General features: G+C 43.9%; 1 protein-coding gene across 1 annotated transcript in view; it reads right to left on the bottom strand.

The window, feature by feature from the left end:
- LOC137543850 (pancreatic secretory granule membrane major glycoprotein GP2-like) overlaps window positions 1-22,518 on the bottom strand; it is a gene marked incomplete at its 3' end in the record, with an annotated part of 96,967 nt that extends 74,449 nt beyond the window's left edge. The window contains exons 1-2 of the mRNA XM_068264921.1: window positions 22,249-22,518; window positions 5,767-5,858 (exon numbers count right to left, since the gene is read on the bottom strand). Of these exons, the coding sequence (XP_068121022.1) occupies window positions 5,767-5,858; window positions 22,249-22,345 (189 nt within the window). The remainder of the gene's footprint in view (window positions 1-5,766; window positions 5,859-22,248) is intronic.
- Window positions 22,519-22,801: the final 283 nt, after the last annotated feature.

The raw sequence follows: 22,801 nt of genomic DNA, 5'->3' as shown, positions 1-22,801 counted from the left end.
ATGTACTCCTGCATGGCCACTTTCTCTGGCCCAGACAAATTGTAGAGATGACCCCTAGGGGGCATACAACCAGATCGGAGATCGATGGGGCAATCAAACGGGCGATGTGGAGGTAACTTATCAGCAGCCTTGGGACAGAACACATCGGAATACTCGGAATATTGTACTGGTACACCCTCCAAATGAATCTTGGTCTGGCCCAGTGTCACCCTCCCTAAACACTGCTGAAAACAATGAGTTGACCAGCTAGTTAGCTGACCAGTAGCCCAATTGATCTGTGGGGAGTGAAGGTGCAACCATGGCATGCCAAGGATGACTGTGGAGGTGGTCATGTGTAACACAAAAAACTGCAGTTTCTCCTTATGTAGCACCCCTATAGTGACTTCCACCTCTGGTGTCTGAAACAGCGGATGATTACTTTGCAGGGGGAATCATCTACTGCCGTAACCTGAATGGATGGTTTTACCGGGGTGAGCGGAATACCCAATTTCTTTGCAAATTAGAAATCCATAAAATTAGCTGCAGAACCGGAATCAACAAAAGCCTCAGAAACCTCAGTTTTATCTTCCCATGTAACCGTACAAGGAAGAAGTAATTGTTTATCTTCTAGGGGTAAAAGTCGTGCGCCTAGGGTGTTACCCCCTACAACTCCTAGGCGGTAGCGTTTCCCGACTTGTTAGGGCAATTACGTACTCTATGACCCCCCTCTGCGCAGTAAAGACACAGCTGCTCAGACATCCTACGTCTTCGCTCCACTTGGGATAGTTTCGACCGACCAATTTGCAATGGTTCGGGTGGAGACGAGACGGGAGGAGGTGGAGTTACTGGAGGCACAGCGTGGGACACCATTCTTACATGACTACTAGTACTACCCCGGGTCTGTTTCTGATAGCGCAGCCTGCGGTCGACTCGAATGGCCGATGAAATGGCCTCATCGACTGTTTTTGGTTCAGGCAGACTGAACATGAGATCTGAGACCTCATCTGACAACCCTGATAAGAAACAATCTAAGAGGGCATAGGTGTCCCACCTGGCTGAAACTGACCACCTCCTAAATTCGGCTGCGTAATCCTCGACCGGACCCTTGCCTTGACGCAAAAGCTTGAGCTTCCGCTCAGAAGTCGCAGCAAGGTCTGGGTCGTTGTAAATTACTGCCATAGCTTTAAAAAGTTCATCCACTGAGGTGAGGGCTAAGTCTCCGGTGGGCAAACTGTACGCCCACGTCTGAGAATCGCCTGATAATAAAGTCTTAATAAATGTGACCCTTTGGGCCATAGTTCCAGAAGATCGGGGTCTCAACTCAAAGTAAGATAACACTCTACTTCTAAAATTTCGGAAGTCAGATCTGTGACCAGAAAATTTCTCAGGTACAGGCAAACGTATGTCAGAGCTAGAAGGGGATCGCATCTCATCCACTGCTGTCTGGAGGGTTTGTAAAGAACCAGACAAGGCGTCAATCATAATCTGGTGACTACCCAGCACGTGGTTGATGTTTTCCACCGAAGTGGCAAGTGCGCCCAGACGGTCAGTGTGTGCGTCCATTTGCATTTTGGTCTGGCGTTCTGTAACGATCGGTGTAACAGAGAGGGTCTGATATACCCGATTACTGATGATCTGCAGTATCACCGATAATCAGATATATCTACTAACCTCTGGACACCTGAGATATGCGAGTGTTGGTGCAACAGTAATACTTTCAGTACTGCACCTCAGGAGAAGGTACAGAAACAGTAAGGAGTACTGCACGGAAGTAAGTTCCTTCTGTTGGCCTAGACTCTCCCGGAGGAGGGGCTAGGGTGAGAGTAGGAAGGACAGAGCGTGAGTGACACCAGTGAGAGGGTGTCACTAACAGGTCTGGGAACTGCCTCTAACAGTAAGGCCAGTTCTCGAGGTCGGGCAAGCCAGGTCGTTAACACACAGACAGATAAGGTACAGATTCAGGAGACAGATATGGAATCCAATGAACAGGCAGGGTTTGGCAACGGAGTATCAGAATAGCAAGGTACAGAATCAGGAGGCAGATACAGAGTCCGGGAACGAGCAGAGTTTGGCAACAGGATTTCAGAAATAGCAAGGTACAGAATCAGAGTTCAGAGGAATAGTCAGGCAGGCAAAAGGTCATAACAAATAATACAGTTCAATATTCCTAATGCTAAGGTGTGAGCTCCTTGATCGTCAACACCTTTGGAATGCTATGCTAGAATGGACTATGCTAGAACACAGAAACAGACAAGGTCTGAGTGCTACCACATAGTGATCGCAACGCCAGACACCAGAGAAATGACCAGCACCCAGTATATATACTATAGCGCTCTCCAGCGCCACCCCTAAGTGCTGGACCAATGGAAGGTGGTGAAAATGTCAGCTGACCAGCTTGGTCAGCTGACTCTTCTCTGGCTGTCATATAAGCTCTGTCTCTCAGCGCGCGCACGCGTCCTTCTGAACCTGTGTGGACTAGCAGTGCCAGCCACACCAGACATGTTTTGCAATGTATCCGCTAATTCGGGCGCGGGGGCCGCCGCACTGCTCTCCAAGCAAGCGGCGGCTTCCAACCACAATGTCAGTAGTATTGTTATGCGCGCAATCCGCCGCATCCAACGCGGACTCCACTGCTCTGCCCATGCGGCATGCGGTGGTTTCTTCGCGTTGTGCCGCCATGTTGGACGCGGAAACAGCCGCCTCACTCTGAGCACTTGCGGCGGCTTTAACGCGTTTCCTCACATTTATTTATTTATTTTTTTTAATCACTCCGAGTGTATTCTTAGGAGCTTAAACACTCCACAATGTATGTATTTATGTATAGGGAACACTGAACCATAAATATAAGGCTTGTTCCCCAAAAGAGCTGGATCTCCAACCACCAACCAGAGAGGACTGCGCAGTATTCACACTGGTGGTCTATTTGGAGAGTGGAGCAAATGCATTTCCCAAAAGGACTTCAATGGAAACTGCATTCACTCATCCACAATTACCATACAGGTAGGGACTTGGCCTTCTTTGGACCGCAACAGATTGCAATGGATCCACTGCAGATTGATGTGTGTGTATGGATCTTATTAATAGTGGAGAATACATAAACAATTCCATTTTGTGATCCGTAAAACAAACAAAAAGTGTCCATTTTTTTCGGCTCAAGTGTAAACTAAGCCAACCACGAGTTGATTACACCCCAATATGCCAATAAATCCCTAAATCACACAGTAAAAGGCCATCACCCACCTCCACTTCCCCCTGCACAGAGGTTTTCCAACATGTTTTATCAGACTTTCGATTGATAAACTGCTCAAAATCAATAGATAGAAAGTGAATCAACTGGACATGTTGGTGCAATAATCAACTGGCAAATTCAACCAATGCGATCAAACCAGGCAGAAATTGGTTGGGAGAAGAAATACAGGCCAACCTTACATGCGAAAGTCTTCTCTATACTTTAATCCTTTCCAATTCAATTTCAGGATCACATTGGTGATCCATAAATGGCTGCAGTGGTGGGGATCCAGAGGGTGTCTACCTTCAATTCTAAAGCAAAGAGACGACCCCGGATCAGGCTGAGGAGTCAGGCCCAACAACAGCTTGCGAACTGTAGCAACGTCCCCCTTGCACACATGCCAGTGTTATTATGTGACGCCGCATACTGGTGAAGGGAATTAAAGTGTCAGACTCGGTCGAAATTTTATCCAGCCACAGCCATTTTAATGATACATTTACTGCCATGCATATGGCCGATGTTGCAGCATATGTCATTCACATTATGGTGACAACAACATTCCCCACACAAAGACTATAATGTTAACCACTTCACCACTGAGGGGTTTTACCCCTTGAACACCAGAGCAATTTTCACCTTTCAGCGCTCCTTCCATTCCTTTGTCTATAACTTTATCATTACTTATTGCAATGAAATGAACTATATCTTGTTTTTTTCGCCACCAATTAGGCTTTCTTTAGGTGGGACATTATGCCAAGAATTATTTTATTCTAAATGTGTTTTAATGGGAAAATTGGAAAAAATGTGGGAAAAAAATCATTATATTTCAGTTTTCGGCCATTATAGTTTTTAAATAATGCATGCTACTGTAATTAAAATCCATGAAATGTATTTGCCCATTTGTCCTGGTTATTACACCATTTAAACTATCACAATGTTTGGCGCCAATATTTTATTTGGAAATAAAGGTGCATTTTTTTCAGTTTTGCGTCCATCCCTAATTACAAGCCCATAGTTTATAAAGTGACAGTGTTATACCCTAGTTCAGTCCCTAAGGTAACTATTTATGTTTTTTTTTATTGTAGTTTTTCTTTCTTTTTATTACAAAAAAATAAAAATTGGGGAGTGTGGGAGTTAATGAGTTAATTTACAATGTAAAATAATGTATTTAATGTAATAATGTATTGATTACCGGTCATTTTTTCAAAGATTTTTCATAGACATGAACAGAAAATCATTTGAAAAATCGGAAATTCAGAAATCACACCGGGCATGTTAGAAATAATCGATCTGACTGTAAATCTGTCAGAAAATTGCATCGTGAGTACCTAGCATGAAACCTCTTCTACAGAGTAACAACACAGACTTGTAAAAGGTGATGTTGGAAACTGCAAGAAACTACTGTATATACTCGAGTATAAGTCTAGAAGTTTAGGTCCGATTCACTTCATAAAAGTATAGGGGTCGACTTATACACGAGTCACGGAAACACTGGCACACTGAGTAATGTGTGTACTCATAGTGACATTCTCATTTGCAGCAATTTACCCTGTGATAAGTGACACTTTGAGGAAAGGAAATGCCAAGAAAACACAGGTCTGATAGTCCTGGCCCCAACAATTAACAAGGAAAGGGGCGGGATACTGGGCTGCATAAAAGGGAGTGAATAATTGCAGCACTTGGGGGCCTGGATAAGGTATTGGCTGCACTTAAAGGAATACTTAAGTCAAACTGAAAAAATGACTTTTACTCACCTGGGGCATCCCTCAGCCCCCCGAAGCTGGATGGTGCCCTCGCAGCCCCGCTCCAACCGTCCTGTCCCAGCCGGCGGCTACTTCCGGAAAATCAGCCGCGTTCCCAGCCTGTCGGCGGCTGTCGCCGATCCCGGAAGTAGCCGCCGGCGGGGACAGGACGGTCGGAGCGGGGCTGCGAGGGCACCATCCAGCTTCAGGGGGCTGAGGGATGCCCCAGGTGAGTAAAAGTCATTTTTTCAGTTTGACTTAAGTATTCCTTTAAGGGACAGGAGGGGTTAATGGCTGCAATACTTTATGCAGGGCAATCATTAACCCCTCCTCGGCCCCAAGTGCAGCCATTAACTTTGCTGTGTAGATTTATACTTGAGTTAATGAAAAATTCCAGCTGACGTATTATTTGGAGTCTGCTCTCTTTTGGCCTAGGGATAGCTAACAATAGCTCTGTGGAGTTCCCTCCTGCACGTGTCACTCCAGGCATCTGCCTGGTTTGTCTATGCCTAAAAACAGCCCTACTGCCAGTATATGTCTAACTGCAAACAATTTTTATGTAGAGTACCAAACCTGTAGAATACAAATCCCAATTAATCTTTCCAAATAAGGTAATTGTAATTTCATGAAGAAGGCCTTCTTCATGCCGTATTTCTTCTCCTTATCAGTATCAGTATCAACAGACATTCATGAATCATGTCATTTCAAATGACTCATGAAGCTGTAACCTATTTGCTAATCTGCTATCATGATTTTTTACATTTGTGCTTATTAAATATGCAATAAACAGGAACTTGGGTATGGTGACACACTTACCAGGATTGGAGGGTTCTTGGTCAGGAAGAAGATGCTTGGGATGTCCACTTCTATTAAATCCTTTGTGCAGATGATTGTCTCATTGATTTCTACTGTATGAAAAGAATTTCATCACTTAAACTTTCATTATAAAGCCTCTGACTCTGGCTATGGTGTGACTGCTTTGTCAAAATATAGTTTCATGCATTGCTTATGCGCTATTTGAAGAAACGTGTAAAGTAATCAGGGTTGCTCTCCAGAATTCCCGAATTATTCGGGTAAATTTCAGCGTTCCCGAAGTCGAAGCCGAAGCCGAATGCGCCGGACCCGAAGCCGAAGGCGGGCGAATGTATGCATTTGAATTCGGCCGGATGACACGTTGGGTTCGGCTTCGGGATTCGGGAGTGACACTGGCCAATCAGAATTCCTCCAGCCGAGTCCCTGGCAACGCTAGCAACCAATCAGAGGAGGGGAGCCTGGCCCTCCCCTCCTCTATATAAGGCGGCGGCCATTTTGCGGAGCTACGCACTTGTGTGACTGAGCTGGTACTGAGAGCATCTCCAGTGGTGTGCTGCGTGTCTGAACAAGTGTATTCTGTGCTAAACCTAGCGTTTTGCTTCCTAAACAGCTCCTAAACACATTCATTGTACTGTTATATAGATAGATAGTAATTTGATTGTTTGTAGTCAGCTAGTGTGTACTGTATTCTGTGCTAGGCTAGTGTTAGTCTTTGTGCAGGCTAGGCCTGCTAGCCTAGGGCAGCCTTAGCCTACTACTAGCTTAGGTAGGTTAGGGATTCTAGTTAGTTGTGTACTATAGTAGTTTAGTTATATTGTACTGCTGCTGTTTGCTGTAGTCTGTTAGTTTATAGCTTCAGTACTGTTAGTTAATACTAGTTAGTTACTGATTGACTGTGTACAGGCCAGCATCCCTTGTTGTCACCTGCTGTGTGACTGTCATTTGCCGGCGCACCCTATTGATTGCGTCTGACTGTGTGTGACTGACCGACTGTAATTTGCCACCCACTGTCTGGCAGTTAGTTATATTGTTTACTGTTTAGTACAGCAGGCGTTTAATAGTTACTACCTGCGCGTACAACTGTACTACTACTAGGTAGGTGGTAGTCTCTCTTCCACTACTACTACCACCCACCCCTTCATTTAATTGTTTTCATTTGTTACTGTGTAATTTATTAGTATTACCTTTCTGTAGTAAATTGTTACATTCGCAGGCCAGCATCCCTAGTTGTCACCTGCTGTGACAGTCATTTGCCGGCGCACCATATTGATTGCGTCTGACCGTGTGTGACCAACCGACTTTAATTTGTCACCCACTGTCTGGCAGTTAGTTATATTGTTTACTGTTTAGTACAGCAGGCGTTTAATAGTTACTACCTGCACGTACAACCGTACTACTACTAGGTAGGTGGTAGTCTCTATTCCACTACTACTACCACCCACCCCTTCATTTCATTTTTTTTCATTTGTTACTGTGTGATTTATTACCTTTCTGTAGTAAATTGTTACATTCGCAGGCCAGCATCCCTTGTTGTCACCTGCTGTGACTGTCATTTGGCGGCGCACCCTATTGATTGCGTCTGACCGTGTGTGACCGACCGACTGTAATTTGTCACCCACTGTCTGGCCTGTGACATTGCCTGCTGCCATACGTCACTACTCCTCCTCCTCCTCCTCCTGCTGCTGCCTGCTATAGTTATCCTCCTGCCTGTCTGTGTTCCCACCACCAGGGTCCACACATTGCCTGCTGCCATTCAACACTCCTCCTCCTGCTGAGTTTATCCTCCTGCCTGTCTATGTTCCCACCGCCAGGGTCCACAGAATTCAGCGCTGCTGCCATGCGCCACTAGCTATTACGCCACTACAATAGCTATACTGTTGTAAAAAAAAATACAAAAAAATTCGGAGGTGTCTGGGTTGAAAACTGTGCTGTCCCAGTTGTGCATTGGGCACAATGTGGGCTGCACGACTGCTGTCCGGAACCTCCTCCTGCTCTTTGGTGTTTATTTTCAGCCATGGTACCAACGCTAGGTACCATTGGCCTGTGACATTGCCTGCTGCCATACGTCACTACTCCTCCTCCTCCTCCTGCTGCTGCCTGCTGCTATAGTTTTCCTCCTGCCTGTCTGTGTTCCCACCGCCAGGGTCCACAGAATTATGCGCTGCTGCCATGCGCCACTAGCTATTACGCCACTACAATAGCTATGCTGGTGTTTTACAACAGTAGAGTTCTGTAAGGGAAAAAACAAAGAATGTTGGTGGTGGACGGTGAAGAAGAAGAAGAATATCCATGAGAAGAAGAAGAAGAACCATGAGAAGAAGAAGAAGAACCATGAGAAGAAGAAGAAGAAGAAGAAGAACCATGAGAAGAAGAAAAAGAAGAAGAAGAACCATGAGAAGAAGAAGAAGAAGAACAACCATGAGAAGAAGAAGAAGAAGAAGAACAACAACCATGAGAAGAAGAAGAAGAAGAACAACCATGAGAAGAAGAAGAAGAACCATGAGAAGAAGAAGAATGCGGCTGCAAGACTCATCCATTCTTCGCACCGCTCTGCATCCACATCTCCCCTTTGTGAATCCCTGCACTGGCTCCCTATCCGTTTCAGGATAAGTTTCAAGATTCTATGCCTGGCGTATAAATCTGTGCACAAAACCTGCCCTACCTACATCTCGGAGCTTGTTCACAAGTATACACCAGGTCGCCCCCTCCGTTCCTCCAACGACCTTCGCCTCACCACCCCACGCATTTCACACTCCCATGCCCGCCTGCAGGATTTCTCAAGAGCTGCCCCCACCCTCTGGAATGCCCTTCCACCACCCATCAGACTTGCTCCCTCTTTCAACACATTCAAGCAAGCCCTCAAAACCCACCTCTTTATGATGGCCTACCCACCTCCTACCACACAGTAACTCTCTAAGGAATATTTAACAGCCCCACCTAGTGTTTCCACCCCTCTCTTTAGACTGTAAGCCTCTGGCAGGGTCCTCCACTCCGTAGTGTAATCTACAGGATCATGTGCTCCTGTCCTATGACAGCCTGTACTTGTATTACTGGGCCTACCTAACCAGCCCATATTGCATGATCATGTATTTTGTACAATTTGTATATATAACTTTGTTCTATGTATATAACCCTATGTATGTCATCCTTGTATCATTGTATATATTTATTGTCCAGCGCTGCGTAATATGTTGGCGCTTTATAAATACAATAAATAATAATAATAAAGAAGAAGAAGAAGAAGAAGAAGGAGGAAGAGGAGGAAGAGGAAGAAGAGGAAGAAGAAGAAGAAGAGGAAGAAGAAGAAGAAGAAACAATATAAGATGAACCAGGTGAAGAAGAAGAAGAACTTAAAGAACCAGATGCCAGTGAAGAAGAAGATGATGAAGATGATAGTAATTAAAGATTGATGACGAGAAACAAAAAGAGGGTAGAACAGAAAAAGAAGATGGTGAAGAAAAAGATGGAGAGAAAAAAAAGAAGACGGTGACGATGAATAAACAAGAAATGCTGAAAAAAGTTTTCCATCACATTTTTTGTTTATATTAGACCTATTTACATGTGATTTCCCTTTAAAAAAACAAAACAAAAAAAACATCCGAATTCGCGCACACTAATTTTTCCCAAATTTTTTTACGCAACCCGAACCGAATTCGAATCCGAACCAAATTCGGCGATAGCATCCGAATCCGAATTTACCGCGGGCCCGAATTCGAATGTACCCGAATCGAATTTTGGTACATTCGAGCAACCCTGAAAGTAATAGCCAAAGCCACATATACATATAAGAGGCCTGTCAGCCAAAATTATCTTTGAATTGATTTTTTTATGACAGTCAAGAAGTGATCAGTGTATAGGTACGCCTTTGCTCCCTGCTGAGCTGCCTGTTCTGTGAAATGGAGGGAGGGTGCCTTCTGGTTGCAAAATCCAAAGTCAAATTTTCTGTACTATTACTCCTCTTTCTTTGACACTGTTGATCAATCTCTGCTTCTCCAGACCCTCTAATCACTGGTATCAAGGGCCTAGCTCATTCCTGGATCTGCTCTTACCTGTCTGCATGTTCTTTCAATGTCTCCTACTGTAATCCTAACTCCTCTCCACGCCCGCTGTCTTTTGGTGCACTGCAATGCCCCAATCTTAACCTTGGACCTCTTCTCAATTTACACTCATGGCCTGGAACAATTAATAAGCCATTTTGGTTTTCAATATTACCTCTATGCTGAAGACGCGTACGTTAAAAAAGGGCGCCGGGAAAAAAGGGCGCAGGGTTTTAAAAGATAATCATGAATAACGTTTAAAAAAAATTGTGTTATATTTCGTTTAAAAATAATGTTTTATAAAGTTATAAATCATTAAATAATGTGTATAAAATCGGCAATTTTAAAAACGTTAATCTTCCCTATTTAAAAATTGAAATTTATAATAACGTTTTATAAAACATTAATAAGAATTTTACTAAAGCTATACCTAACCCTACTCTCACACAGAACCCTCCCTGTACCTATCCCTAACCCCTAGACCCCCCTGTTGGTGCCTAACCCTAAGACCCCCCTGTTGGTGCCTAAACCTAAGACCCCCCTGTTGGTGCCTAACCCTAAGACCCCCCTGTTGGTGCCTAACCCTAAGACCCCCCTGTTGGTGCCTAACCCTAAGACCCCCCTGTTGGTGCCTAACCCTAAGACCCCCCTGTTGGTGCCTAACCCTAGGACCCCCCTGTTGGTGCCTAACCCTAAGACCCCCCTGTTGGTGCCTAAACCTAAGACCCACCTGTTGGTGCCTAAACCTAAGACCCCCCTGTTGGTGCCTAAACCTAAGACCCCCCTGTGATAAGCATTAATAACGTTTTAAAAAAATATGGTGCGGTTTTTCGTTTAAAAATGCAAAAAAAAAAAAAAAATTGTATGGTTTTTCGTTTAAAAGTAATGTTTTAAAAATTATAAATCATTAAATAATGTGTAATCATGAGAAACAGTTATAAAACATTAAAAGTCTCCGGGCGCCGCTTTTAAAACGTTATTTTTCTCCGGCGCCCTTTTTTCCTGTCGGGCGCTGATTTAAACGATATTTATTATGGGAGTGAATGGCGGCGCCCTTTTTGTCCATCTGCCTCATGCGCCCAAATTTCCTGCTTCCGCTGAAGACACCCAAATCTATTTCATAGCCCCTGACCTCTCTTCACTATTATCGCGAGTCCCTGACTGCTGTCTCTACATTCACGTCATACTGTTTCCTTAAACTTACAATGAACAAAATGGCAGTTGTGATATTTCCACATTCTCTCTTTGCAACACCACCCAAAGTTACCATCAATGTAGATGACAACTTCTGTTACTTCCATCTCAAAAACATTTTATGGTTTGATCCCCCCAGCCAATGACAAGACCAGCGTTCCCGAAAGGTGATACGCCCCCCAGGAAGCCTGCTTCTCTTGCTCTTCCTCACCCCAGCCACCATCCTCCTCCTCTGAGGCCTGGTGCACACCAAAAACCGCTAGCAGATCCGCAAAATGCTAGCAGATTTTGAAACGCTTTTTCTTCTTTTTCTGTAGCGTTTCAGCTAGCGTTTTGCGGTTTTGTGTAGCGGTTTTGGTGTAGTAGATTTCCTGTATTGTTACAGTAAAGCTGTTACTGAACAGCTACTGTAACAAAAAACGCCTGGCAAACCGCTCTGAAGTGCCGTTTTTCAGAGCGGTTTGCGTTTTTCCTATACTTAACATTGAGGCAGAAACGCATCCGCAATCCAAAATCTGCTGCAGCCCGGGAGTATGCGTTTCTGCAAAACGCCTCCCGCTCTGGTGTGCACCAGCCCATTGAAATACATTACCCTAGCGGATCCGCACCCGCAGGAGGATCGCAAACCGCAGCGGAAACGCTCTGGTGTGCACTAGGCCTGACTGCTCTTTACACTCCTCCCTGTGCCTAGGTACATCCAATGATGATATGGCCCCCTCTCCAGTTTGCGACAGCTTGAACTCTTCCTCCTCTTCATGCCCCCGCTCATTCGTGGCTTGGTTAAGGACACGTCACATGGCACGCTCCAGAAAAAAAGATGTAAAACATGATGGCACAGATGCCGGCCTTTGTGTGACTGACCAGATTAGTGGTCTCCTCAAAAGGGCGCATCAGTCTGCAGGTGTCGCATATGAGCACCCATTGCCTCGGGTACAAATACTCCATCTCCCCAGAGACTGTCCTATTAGCAAGTGCACACAGGTACTCATTTACTGCACATTGCTGCTGGTACAGCCGAGCCGATCCAACATAAGCAACGTTGAATTCCATCTGAGGGGGCTGTCATAAATAAATCATTTCTTAGGCATTTTGTATTGTCACTGAATGTCAGCAAAGCGGGCCATAGCCATGTAGGATCAACAGAACTGTGTAGCCACTTTCCTGGTCTGCTTCAATCAGGACGTCCTGGAATCCGGGGTACTTGTCCACGAAATGTTGCACAATCAGATTTGTGAGACAATGTCCTACCCCCTATCCCCTACAACATGTGCAGTGGCTCAGCAGCTGGAGACAGGTAAAAATGGCACAAAAATGGCGCCGCCATAGTCCGCAATAGTAAAACCCTGCGATAAGCAGCAGTTAACAATAATTATGGTGCCCGATAAATAGCAGGCACCCAGTGCCTGTTATTTATTGAGCATCATAATTACTGTTCACTGCCGCTAATCGTAGCTTTTACTAGTATTGCAGCTTTGACTATTAACCCCTATGGAGGCAGCAGGGTAGTTTGGGGGTTAGGTTAGGCAAGGTTAGGGTTAAGGTTAGACATTGGGGTAGTTACGTTTATGCAGAGGGTTTGGTAAGTATGGAGTAGGGTTAGGTTAGGCTATAGTAAAATATCAGTAAAGATTACCAGTATTTTACTATCGGAATTAAAGAGACTCTGAAATGAGTCTAAATTCCAGTATTAGTATTCTAGTATTTATGTAAAGCACTATATGTAATGCTACACCGCCGCATCCCTGCGGCAAAATGAGGGGTTTATACACCCCTCTGCAAAATCCACAACTTTCTTGGTCGTGGATTTTGCTACTCATGGAGTCAAACGGGAATTTAGACTCAGAGTTTCTTTAAAGCGGAATATAACCCTGCATTTCAACTTTGCTCTAAAACATTATTTACAGCATATTATATGCAAAAAGCATTTTTTTTTACTAGACCAGCATTGGAAGGGTTAAACACAGAGGTTTAAAGTTCCGTGGAGAGATATGCAGAAGTTCAGATTGTTACATTCTATTTAGTTATATGTATCTATTGAGAAATGTTACACACTCTTTGGCTGTCCTCCAACTCCTTCTCAGTGAGGGAGATGAGTCACATTCAACACTTAGATACATTTATGTAAACAAAATGTATCTATGTCAACTTCGGATGCCTCTGCAGAAATCTCCAGGAACTTTAAAGCCCTGTGTAACCCTTCCAATGCTGGTCTAGTAAAAAAAAAATGCTGGTTGCATATAATATACTGTAAATAATGTTTTAGAGCAAAGTTGAAATGCAGGGTTATATTCCGCTTTAAGTAGTATCCGGCGCTATTTTTTTTTCCTGCACCATATTTATAGGTATGCCTGCAGCTGGTCATGTGACTCTCATCATTTCAGCAGTAAGTTTGCACTCATATTTCTGTTCTTATTGGAAGTCAGCCGTAGCATTTCCCCACAAGGCTAAACAAAGATGCTGTGGGGTTACCAGGAGGATCAGATTTATTAGGTAATAAAAGCAGTGAACACATTCTCACTGCCTTTCTTCAGATACACTGCTGTTTGTATTTGTCCACTTTGGTGTGTCTGTAAAGGCTCATACACATGCTCAATAAGTTCCCTGAAACAAGAGTTGATGAGTATGGCAGCTTTAACCACTTCAGGTTCGAGTGAAAACTTTAAAAACAAAAATACACTATTTTTAATGGGCTTACTGTCACTTTAAAAAAACACTTTTGTTTCGTTTAACTTTATGTGAATGATTGCTGGTAGCAGCAATCATTCACTGTCAGAAGAGTGCACGAGCATGAGGGGCGCACACGTGCACGCGTGGGATGCCAGAACGGAGGCATAACTTGTACGTCCTGGAATACAGAGAGGCACCGATTTGAACGTACGAGGTACGTCCAAACACCGCTGCCCAGGACACTTCTGAAGACCGTCACTGCGCTCCTCTTCATGCACGAGCTTGGCCATACTGCACCCTTTCAAACACGCCCACACCTGCGCAGGCTGTACTCACACAGGCACATAACATTTTCAACAAGCTCTTGCCCGATATGTTCCAGGGGTCCATGCGTGGCAATGGTGGGGGCCAGGAGGATGTGGGAAATCTCTGTAGGATCCAGAAGCTTCCCTCTTCTTAGCTAAGTATCTGATTTTTTAGTACCGCCTTGGGTACGCTTTAAAATGTTTCAGGCATAAATCCAGGGTTCATACACAGACAATCACGGGGCTTTAAATGAACAATTAATCTTTTATTCTTCTTTGAAAATGTCTTCAAGATTACGGACAAGCATGCGAACACAATCCAAATCACATAAAGATTGCCTGACACATGTTTCACGGCCAAAGACCTCTTCCTCAGAGGCATACAGTATACACACATCTGTTAAAAAAACATACAATATGAATTGTACAAGTTGTTACATACCATCCAAGATCTATGCGTACGTCAGGAAGGATACAGAGGCCAAATAAAATATCATAATCTTACCAAATGTGGACCCTCAACAGATACATGACCGCAATCTGAAAAATGCCACAAGTACTGACGCTTGCCTGGCTCTGAGCACACTAGCACATACCTATATGCTGCATGTATACTTTTTCACTTGAGGTTTCTACCATAGGATACTTTCTCCATGACACATATGGGATGTATCCATTATACTATGCGGTGGTTTAATGTGGTATGGTGCGACTTCACACTTTATATGATTATATCAAGACTGGTACACACTACAGTGGTTTGCAAAAGTATTCAGCCCTCTTGAAGTTTTCCACATTTTGTCACATTACTGCCACAAACATGAATCAATTTTATTGGAATTCCACGTGATAGACCAATACAAAGTGGTGTACACGTGAGAAGTGGAACGAAAATCATAGATGATTCCAAACATTTTTTACAAATAAATAACTGCAAAGTGGGGTGTGCGTAATTATTCAGCCCCCTTTGGTCTGAGTGCAATCAGTTGCCAATAGACATTGCCTGATGAGTGCTAATGACTAAATAGAGTGCACCTGTGTGTAATCTAATGTCAGTACAAATACAGCTGCTCTGTGACGTCCTCAGAGGTTGTCTAAGAGAATATTGGGAGCAACAACACCATGAAGTCCAAAGAACACACCAGACATGTCATGGATAAAGTTATTGAGAACTTTAAAGCAGGCTTAAGCTACAAAAAGATTTCCAAAGCCTTGAACAGTGATCAGTGCTCTCCTTGTTCGGCCTGTGCGTTTAGGTGGACGGCCTTGTCTTGGAAGGTTTACAGTTGTGCCATACTCCTTCCATTTCTGAATGATCGCTTGAACAGTGCTCCGTGGGATACGGAGCACTGTTCAAGCGATCATTCAGAAATGGAAGGAGTATGGCACAACTGTAAACCTTCCAAGACAAGGCCGTCCACCTAAACGCACAGGCCGAACAAGGAGAGCACTGATCAGAAATGCAATCAAGAGGCCCATGGTGACTCTGGACGAGCTGCAAAGATCTACAGCTCAGGTGGGGGAATCTGTCCATAGGACAACTATTAGTTGTGCACTGCACAAAGTTGGCCTTTATGGAAGAGTGGCAAGAAGAAAGCCATTGTTAACAGAAAAGCATAAGAAGTCCTGTTTGCAGTTTGCCACAAGCCATGTGGGGGACACAGCAAACACGTGGAAGAAGGTGCTCTGATCAGATGAGGCCAAAATGGAACTTTTTGGCCAAAATGCAAAACGCTATGTGTGGCGGAAAACTAACACTGCACATCACTCTGAACACACCATCCCCTCTGTCAAATATGGTGGTGGCAGGATCATGCTCTGCTGGTGCTTCTCTTCAGCAGGGACAGGGAAGTTGGTCAGAGTTGATGGGAAGATGGATGGAGCCAAATACAGGGCAATCTTGGAAGAAAACCTCTTGGAGTCTGCAAAAGACTTGAGACTGGGGCGGAGGTTCACCTTCCAGCAGGACAACGACCCTAAACATAAAGCCAGGGCAACAATGAAATGGTTTAAAACAAAACATATCCATGTGTTAGAATGGCCCAGTCAAAGTCCAGATCTAAATCCAATCGAGAATCTGTGACAAAATCTGAAAACTGCTGTTTACAAAAGCTGTCCATCTAATCTGACTGAGCTGGAGCTGTTTTGCAAAGAAGAATAGGCAAGGATTTCAGTCTCTAGATATGCAAAGCTGGTAGAGACATACCCTAAAAGACTGGCAGCTGTAATTGCAGCAAAAGGTGGTTCTACAAAGTATTGACTTAGGGGGCAGAATAATTACACACACCCCACTTTGCAGTTATTATTTTTTTAAATGGAATCATGAATGATTTTCGTTTTGGTGATTCACATATGGTATACTGTGCCTTATATGGAGCAGTGGCTTTTTCTGGTTTCTATTAGATATAGCATTTACATCAGTACTTATGGAATTTATGCAATTTTTCAGATACAGTCATGTATCTGTTGAGGGTCCACATTTGGTAAGATTATGATATTTTATTTGGCCTCTGTATCCTCACATACGCATAGATCTTGGATGGTATGTAACAACTTGTAAAATTCATATTGTATGTTTTTTAACAGATGTGTGTGTATATTGTATGCCTCTGAGGAAGCGGTCTTTGGCCGTAAAACATGTGTCAGGCAGTCTTTATGTGATTTGGAACTCCGAAATTGTGTTCGCATGCTTGTCCATAATCTTGAAGACATTTTCAAAGAAGTATAAAAGACTAATTGTTCATTTAAAGCCCTATGATTGTCTTTGTATGGAACTTATATAGCATTGTAATTAGGAGTGGGACAACATTACTCTTTTTATTGTTATTATATAAATCCAGGGTTGCTGATGTATAGTATGCCCATAACCTATTCATTTTACATAACCGCAGACAACTGTTCTTGGATAAATTGGCATTCATCGGTGCAAGGCAAGTATTGGGATAATTTAATGGGCAGGACTTTGGAAATAGGGTTTCCACAGAGCAACCAGTATGCCGTGGTGAAACTAAACACTACAGCTGTATGAGCATTTAAAAGAACCTAAAAGTCTATGTTAAAAGAGCTTTCTAAATATGATGTTGCCTTCTTAGAGCAGAAGATATTTGCAGTTCTCCAGGTTTATGAAAGGAAAAAGGTACTCCACTCATTAAGCAGGGGTCATATGTTATGGTAGTACCTTCTTGTTGGACAGTGTAATGGTTAAAGGGTACCTGAGATGGCTGAAAAATAAAATAAAATTATACATACCTGGGGCTTCCTCTAGCCCTCTTCAGGTTAAATCGGTCCCTTGCCATCCTTCTCCACTCCCTCGATCTTCCGCAGTTCGGCCTGGTAATTTGGCCAATCTGAACTACTGCGCAGGCGCAAAATATCACCGCGATGGGGCGCACGCACACGACCAGGCCGGGCTTGCGCAGTATGTGCCAACTAGCGGCAGGGCCGGAGCTACCATAGGAAAAAATAGGCAGTTGCCCCAGGGCCCCAAAGCTTGTAGGGGCCCCCAAGTTGTCCCTCCCCATCTGAACTGTTGCTCCCCAGGGACACTGCAGAGTCTGTTAAGTTGGGGGAGGGTCAGCAGCCAGCTCAGGGGCCCAGGAGGGAAATTTGGCTGCAACAAAGGGCCTCTGAGGACACTTTCTGGTCAGGGTGGTGTCTGTTGCGGGGCCCCCAGGCTAATCTTGCCCTAGGGCCCCATTGTTACTTGAACCGGCCCTGACTAGCGGAGTTACCGGGTTGAATTGCCGAGGATCCAGGCAGTGGAAGACAGTGAGGGACTTATTAGCCTGATGGGGGGCTAGAGGAAGCACCAGATATGTATAATTTTTTTTATTTTCAGCCACCTCAGGTTTACTTTAAGAGCCCAGCCTCACGAACACAGGAGACCTGGGTCCAAATCTGGATCTTCCTGTTCAGTAAGCCTGCACCTATTCAGCAAAGAGTGGCTGCACCCTAGTGGCTGCAGTCCACCAGGAGTAAAGTGTAATATAAATGTTATTTGTCTTGCTCCCATAAAGTTGAAGAATTCTAATTACCTTCGGTTTCAAGAAGGAAATTATATTCAGCAGAGCTTTTTTAACATGAGCTTTTACATTCCATTTGCCTCCTTGTGCAATCTTAGTGGCTCTGGCATACCACGACCTAGCCGGGTACCAAACTGATGTAAGCAATCCTATCACAAGATCTGATTTAGTGGTGCTGTGCTTTTCAGGATGGCTTTTATCCATTATGGGCTTTTTATTAGGTTTTACTTCCATACTGTGATAGTGACTTTGATCTTCCTGTGCCCTTTCATTTTTTGTTTGGCTCTGACAGTTCAGTGTCAAAGCAACAGCACAAAGGACAACTTCCCGTGAGGCCACCCTACCTGTAAAGGAATCCTGCACTGTTTGTTACCACCACAGGTTTTATGAACAGAAGTAAACAGAGCCAGAACTTCCCTTGCTGCTAGTAGCATTCAGTCCAGTCCTGTGTTGTCTCTTGTTTTGCTCTTTATGTATGAGAGGCTGCACTTGGTGCTTACTACTGGTCATCATGCCCATCAATTGTTGTGAGAGTAAAATAAATACTAAGTACACACACATAAATAACATAAAAAGAGAATAAAACAAGACTGAACAGGGTAAAAGTGAGGGCCCTTGTGTAAGCTGTGCTTCCTTTTAGAAGTCATGCTCTATTAAGCAGCAATAAACGATGTTGTATTTCATGTATGAGAAAGTCTGGGGTGGTTTTGTGTCCAGCCTCTTTGTTGTGAGCCCTTTTTATACCCAATACCAGCTCAGAATGACATGGGAGTTGTAGGTCCTCCCCCCAAGGAGAAAGACCTGAGATTTCCCATGGCTCACTCATTATAAATCAGAAAGTCGGTGTCATAAAGGTATGCTACTTGTGTGCCTGGAATTGTACTGTGCCATTCACACTAGTTGTTTAAAAGTAAACAGCAGGTATATTGTATATTTCAGGTCAAATACATAAGCAAAGTACAATATAAACATTAGAAACATACTGGAGTGGTAATGCCCTGAGGAGAGATCTAGAAGCATTGCAGCAAGAAAGGAGCACTAGAAAGGATCAGTGATGCAGTTTATGTGACAGTATAAAAACAAATGTTGATGGAATTTCTTAAACTCCTTATATGTGCATGTGAACAAATGACATTATAGTACTGAGGCAGTCTGCTGTCCGGGATTGCAGGTGGAGTAAAGGCACACAAATTCATGAATTACAAGTTTCCCAGCTTAACCATGAACAGTTTAAAGCGGTATCGTCACCATAAAAAAATCACATTTCAACAGCAACTGGTCTGAGTGTATTAAGTGATAAAGATGCTAAACCTGCATTCAAAACTTTCAAAACTTTTTCTGCTGTTATGATTTGGAGTTATCACATACTTAAGGAACCCTGGCCTTTTAGTAGTTGTGCCAAAGAATTGCATGCTTGGGGTTCTTTTTATCTATAATCTATTCCTCCTCTTCCCTTTATTTCCCTGCCAGCTTCTTATCTGAAACCTAATCCCCTACTCACTTGTGTTTACAAGCAAGGCTGAGGCGACTCAGCGATTGGAGGAGACAAGAAAAAAAGTAAAGGGCAGAAATGACATCACGAGTTAGCCTTAACTGTGGGCAAAAGACATGGCCCCCACCAGGAACAGAATTTAATTTACTATATAACATTCACTGAAATCGAAACGTGGACAGTATAATACATGTGTTTTGTAGGTATGTCAAGTATTTATCTACTTATATTCAGGGATGGATCAAGACCAAGTTGCGCCTGGGGCAAGGTCAGGTTTTGGCGCCTAAAGGTCAGGTTTTGGCGCCTAAACTGCCATTCATTTTGCCGCCTTTTTAAAGAATTCAACAAACTGCGCCTGGGGCAAGATACCCGCTTGCCCCCCCCTAGATCCGTCCCTGCTTATATATGTGTTTTTTCTCCCTGGCATAGTATGGCTGATCCTACTGCTTTAAGGGGGGGATAATACAAGATGGTCTGTCAGATGCTCATAATCCTATATAATAATTAGCCTGTGTCGCTGCGTCCACCTGTATCCCTGTTATTTTGTTACTGCGCATGTGCACAGTAACGGACAGTTGGAGGGACCAGGGAGCGAGGTGGGCGGGCAGTTGCGTGCGGTGGGCACGCGCGGCGGGTGCACGCGCATGCGCAGTGACTGGTGGCGGCGGCGGCAGCAAAAAAAAAAAAACCTAGAGCCCGTTTTTAAACGGGCTTGGGTCTACTAGTTCAATATAATTAAATATGCGCATGCACACCGCAACACTACGGCAACACTCTATAAAGATTGTCTGTGGCTTCAATGACTCCCATAGAGTCGTGCACCACGCGCTACCACTCGTACCACTCAGCAACGCACTGCAGCTTCTGCCCTTACCGGACTTCTTCCGTTGTATCTCGAGTACTGCTGCCTGTCTCTTTGAGATCAATGACCACTGCAATGAGCTGCATATTGGGGGAGCGGTGGGGGAGAGTAACGCAACGCGCTATGGGCTTGATTTACTAAATCGCGATCGCGCGCAAACGAGAAAACGTGTGAAAACAGCCATGATATGAGTTATCACGGTTTAGTGAATCAAGCCCTATGTGTGCAAGGGGCCTAAATATTTCTATCAGTTTCATGGTTAGCTGATTCAAAAAGATTGAGGGCCTGTTCACACTAGGGGCGTTTTCGGCCTTTATTCAAACGCAGCCGATTTTTAAAATCGCCCACAAGACGCGTTCAATGAATCAGCGCTGCGTAATATGTTGGCGCTTTATAAATACAATAAATAATAATAATAAATAATAATAATCTCTATGAGAAGGTTCATATCAGCACGGTTCGTGTGCTGTGTGTTCAGCAAAGCAGTGCCTGTACCATTTTTGGGGCGTTTTTGCTATAATGGAAGGTATAGGAAGAGCGCTAAACACTCACAAAAGCGCATTATGCGGCTATTGCATTCACGTTTTTTAGAATAAATACATTGTATTTATTCTTTTCCGGGTCATTGAGTTCACTTCCTGACCTGCGTCAGGGAGTAATTCACAAAACCGCTCTGAAAAAGTGCTTAGAAATGCGCTTTTACCAGAAACGCAGCGCGCAGTGGATCACGGGGGGGGGGGGGGGCGCGCTGGAAGCACACAAAAATGCAAAACGCTTGCGTTTTTTATTTTAGGTGTGAATGAGGCCTAAGGGTCTACTTTCCTCAAGCTCCAGCCCGATTTGCTTGGCCGTGCCATGCACAGCTACAGGAGTTTGGGTGTGTGCTGCAGAAAACTGCAGTGGAAACGGACCCTTAATTAAGCTGAAGTAAAAAAAACTGATAAGATAAATAATTGTATTTGTAGTCCTACTCCTAAACAGGACTATTCTGGAATCCCATAGTCTTTTTTGTATCTGAAGGTTAAAACATAACGTTAACCTTTGCACTGTCTTAGGTACTTAACGGCAATTAGCCACCTACCACACATACTGATTCTTCCTGCAGCACTTGCAATTGGTGTAAATTGCTAACACTGCATGTAGCATTTTTGGAGCAATCGCGATTCTAGTTCCCCTGAACAGGAACGCAAAGCTCAATTGCAATGCAAAAATTGCAATCACTAAGCTGAGAAAACTCTGTGTGGCTAACAAACACTTTGGGCTGGATCACACTCGAGCACTTTTCAGCACTTTGCTGATCGCCGGTGATCTTCTAAGCGCTTTAAGAAAACCGCAGTGCCCACCAGAGTGCTGGGAGGGGGGGAAATCGCCCACAAAATCGAAAATCGCAGCCGTCAGCGATTTCGGTTTTAGATGTGAACAAAGCCTAAAAGTCACAAATCCCCTTTTAGTGTTGAAAAGAAATAAGTGAATGTACAGCATAGCTGGTAGGAAACACACTTGCTAGAGAGAATCGTGCCTGATTTGCCACGGACGGCAAAATGTGCACAGCTGCACTTGTCATTAAAGTCAATGGCTCTGCTCCGGAAATGCATGTCATTAGCATTCGCTCGCATTTTGCGCTTTCCCCCATTTTAAACCACACAGCTTTCTGCTTTTTCTCTGCATGCCACGCACAGTCACAATTACATCATTTAAATTGTATTCCGACAGGAAATGCAAACATTCTACGTCAGAATCCGCAGACAGAAACGCACCTGCATGTGTGTTCCAATCCCCACCTAACATTTTCTCTTAAATCCTAGAATCTTGATGCCAACCTATATTTAAACTATGCTAGCCTTAATTGTACACAAGTAATTGGACACCTGCCACAGAGACAAATACAATGTGTTATTTCACTTACCTACACCAACGTCAGTATCGGCGGATATGCGATACACTACAAGTAAACATGTATGGAGAATGGCAAGCAGCAGCTGAAAACAGGTCCTCATAGTCATGGCCACTCTAAAGCTCCAGCCACATCAGTCTGCAGAAGATCTGTGTTGTTCCCCAAGCTTGGTTCCTTGTGATGAGTTGATTAAGGAAACGCCTAGCCCTAATTTTTTAAAAGTGCTTCTGTATTTTATCACCTTTGCAGCGATGAGTGCCTCTTACTCAGACGTGAGACAATAAATTTCAAGGCCAACAATGAGATTCCCTAAATTCATCAAGACTGTTAGTTGAAACCATGACAACCCACACAAAACTTTCACATTTCTCTTTTAAGACCAAATTGCCCAACAATAGAAAGTAGAAAACAAGACATTTTTTTTCCTGTACTATAGTAGCGGTGTGATAACTTGTTATTTATTGGCCTGGAGTGTGGAGCCCTTCTACTTCCTCACTTCATTGATGTCTTTAAAACCTGATAGTGTTTATCCGGTCAGCTATGAACACTTGTGAGTGGGAAAGAG

Source organism: Hyperolius riggenbachi, unplaced genomic scaffold (assembly GCF_040937935.1).
Source record: "Hyperolius riggenbachi isolate aHypRig1 unplaced genomic scaffold, aHypRig1.pri scaffold_243, whole genome shotgun sequence".
NCBI classification, from domain to species: domain Eukaryota; kingdom Metazoa; phylum Chordata; class Amphibia; order Anura; family Hyperoliidae; genus Hyperolius; species Hyperolius riggenbachi.
The sequence above is the reverse complement of the archived record's forward strand: the minus strand, read 5'-3'. Positions and strand labels throughout refer to the sequence as shown.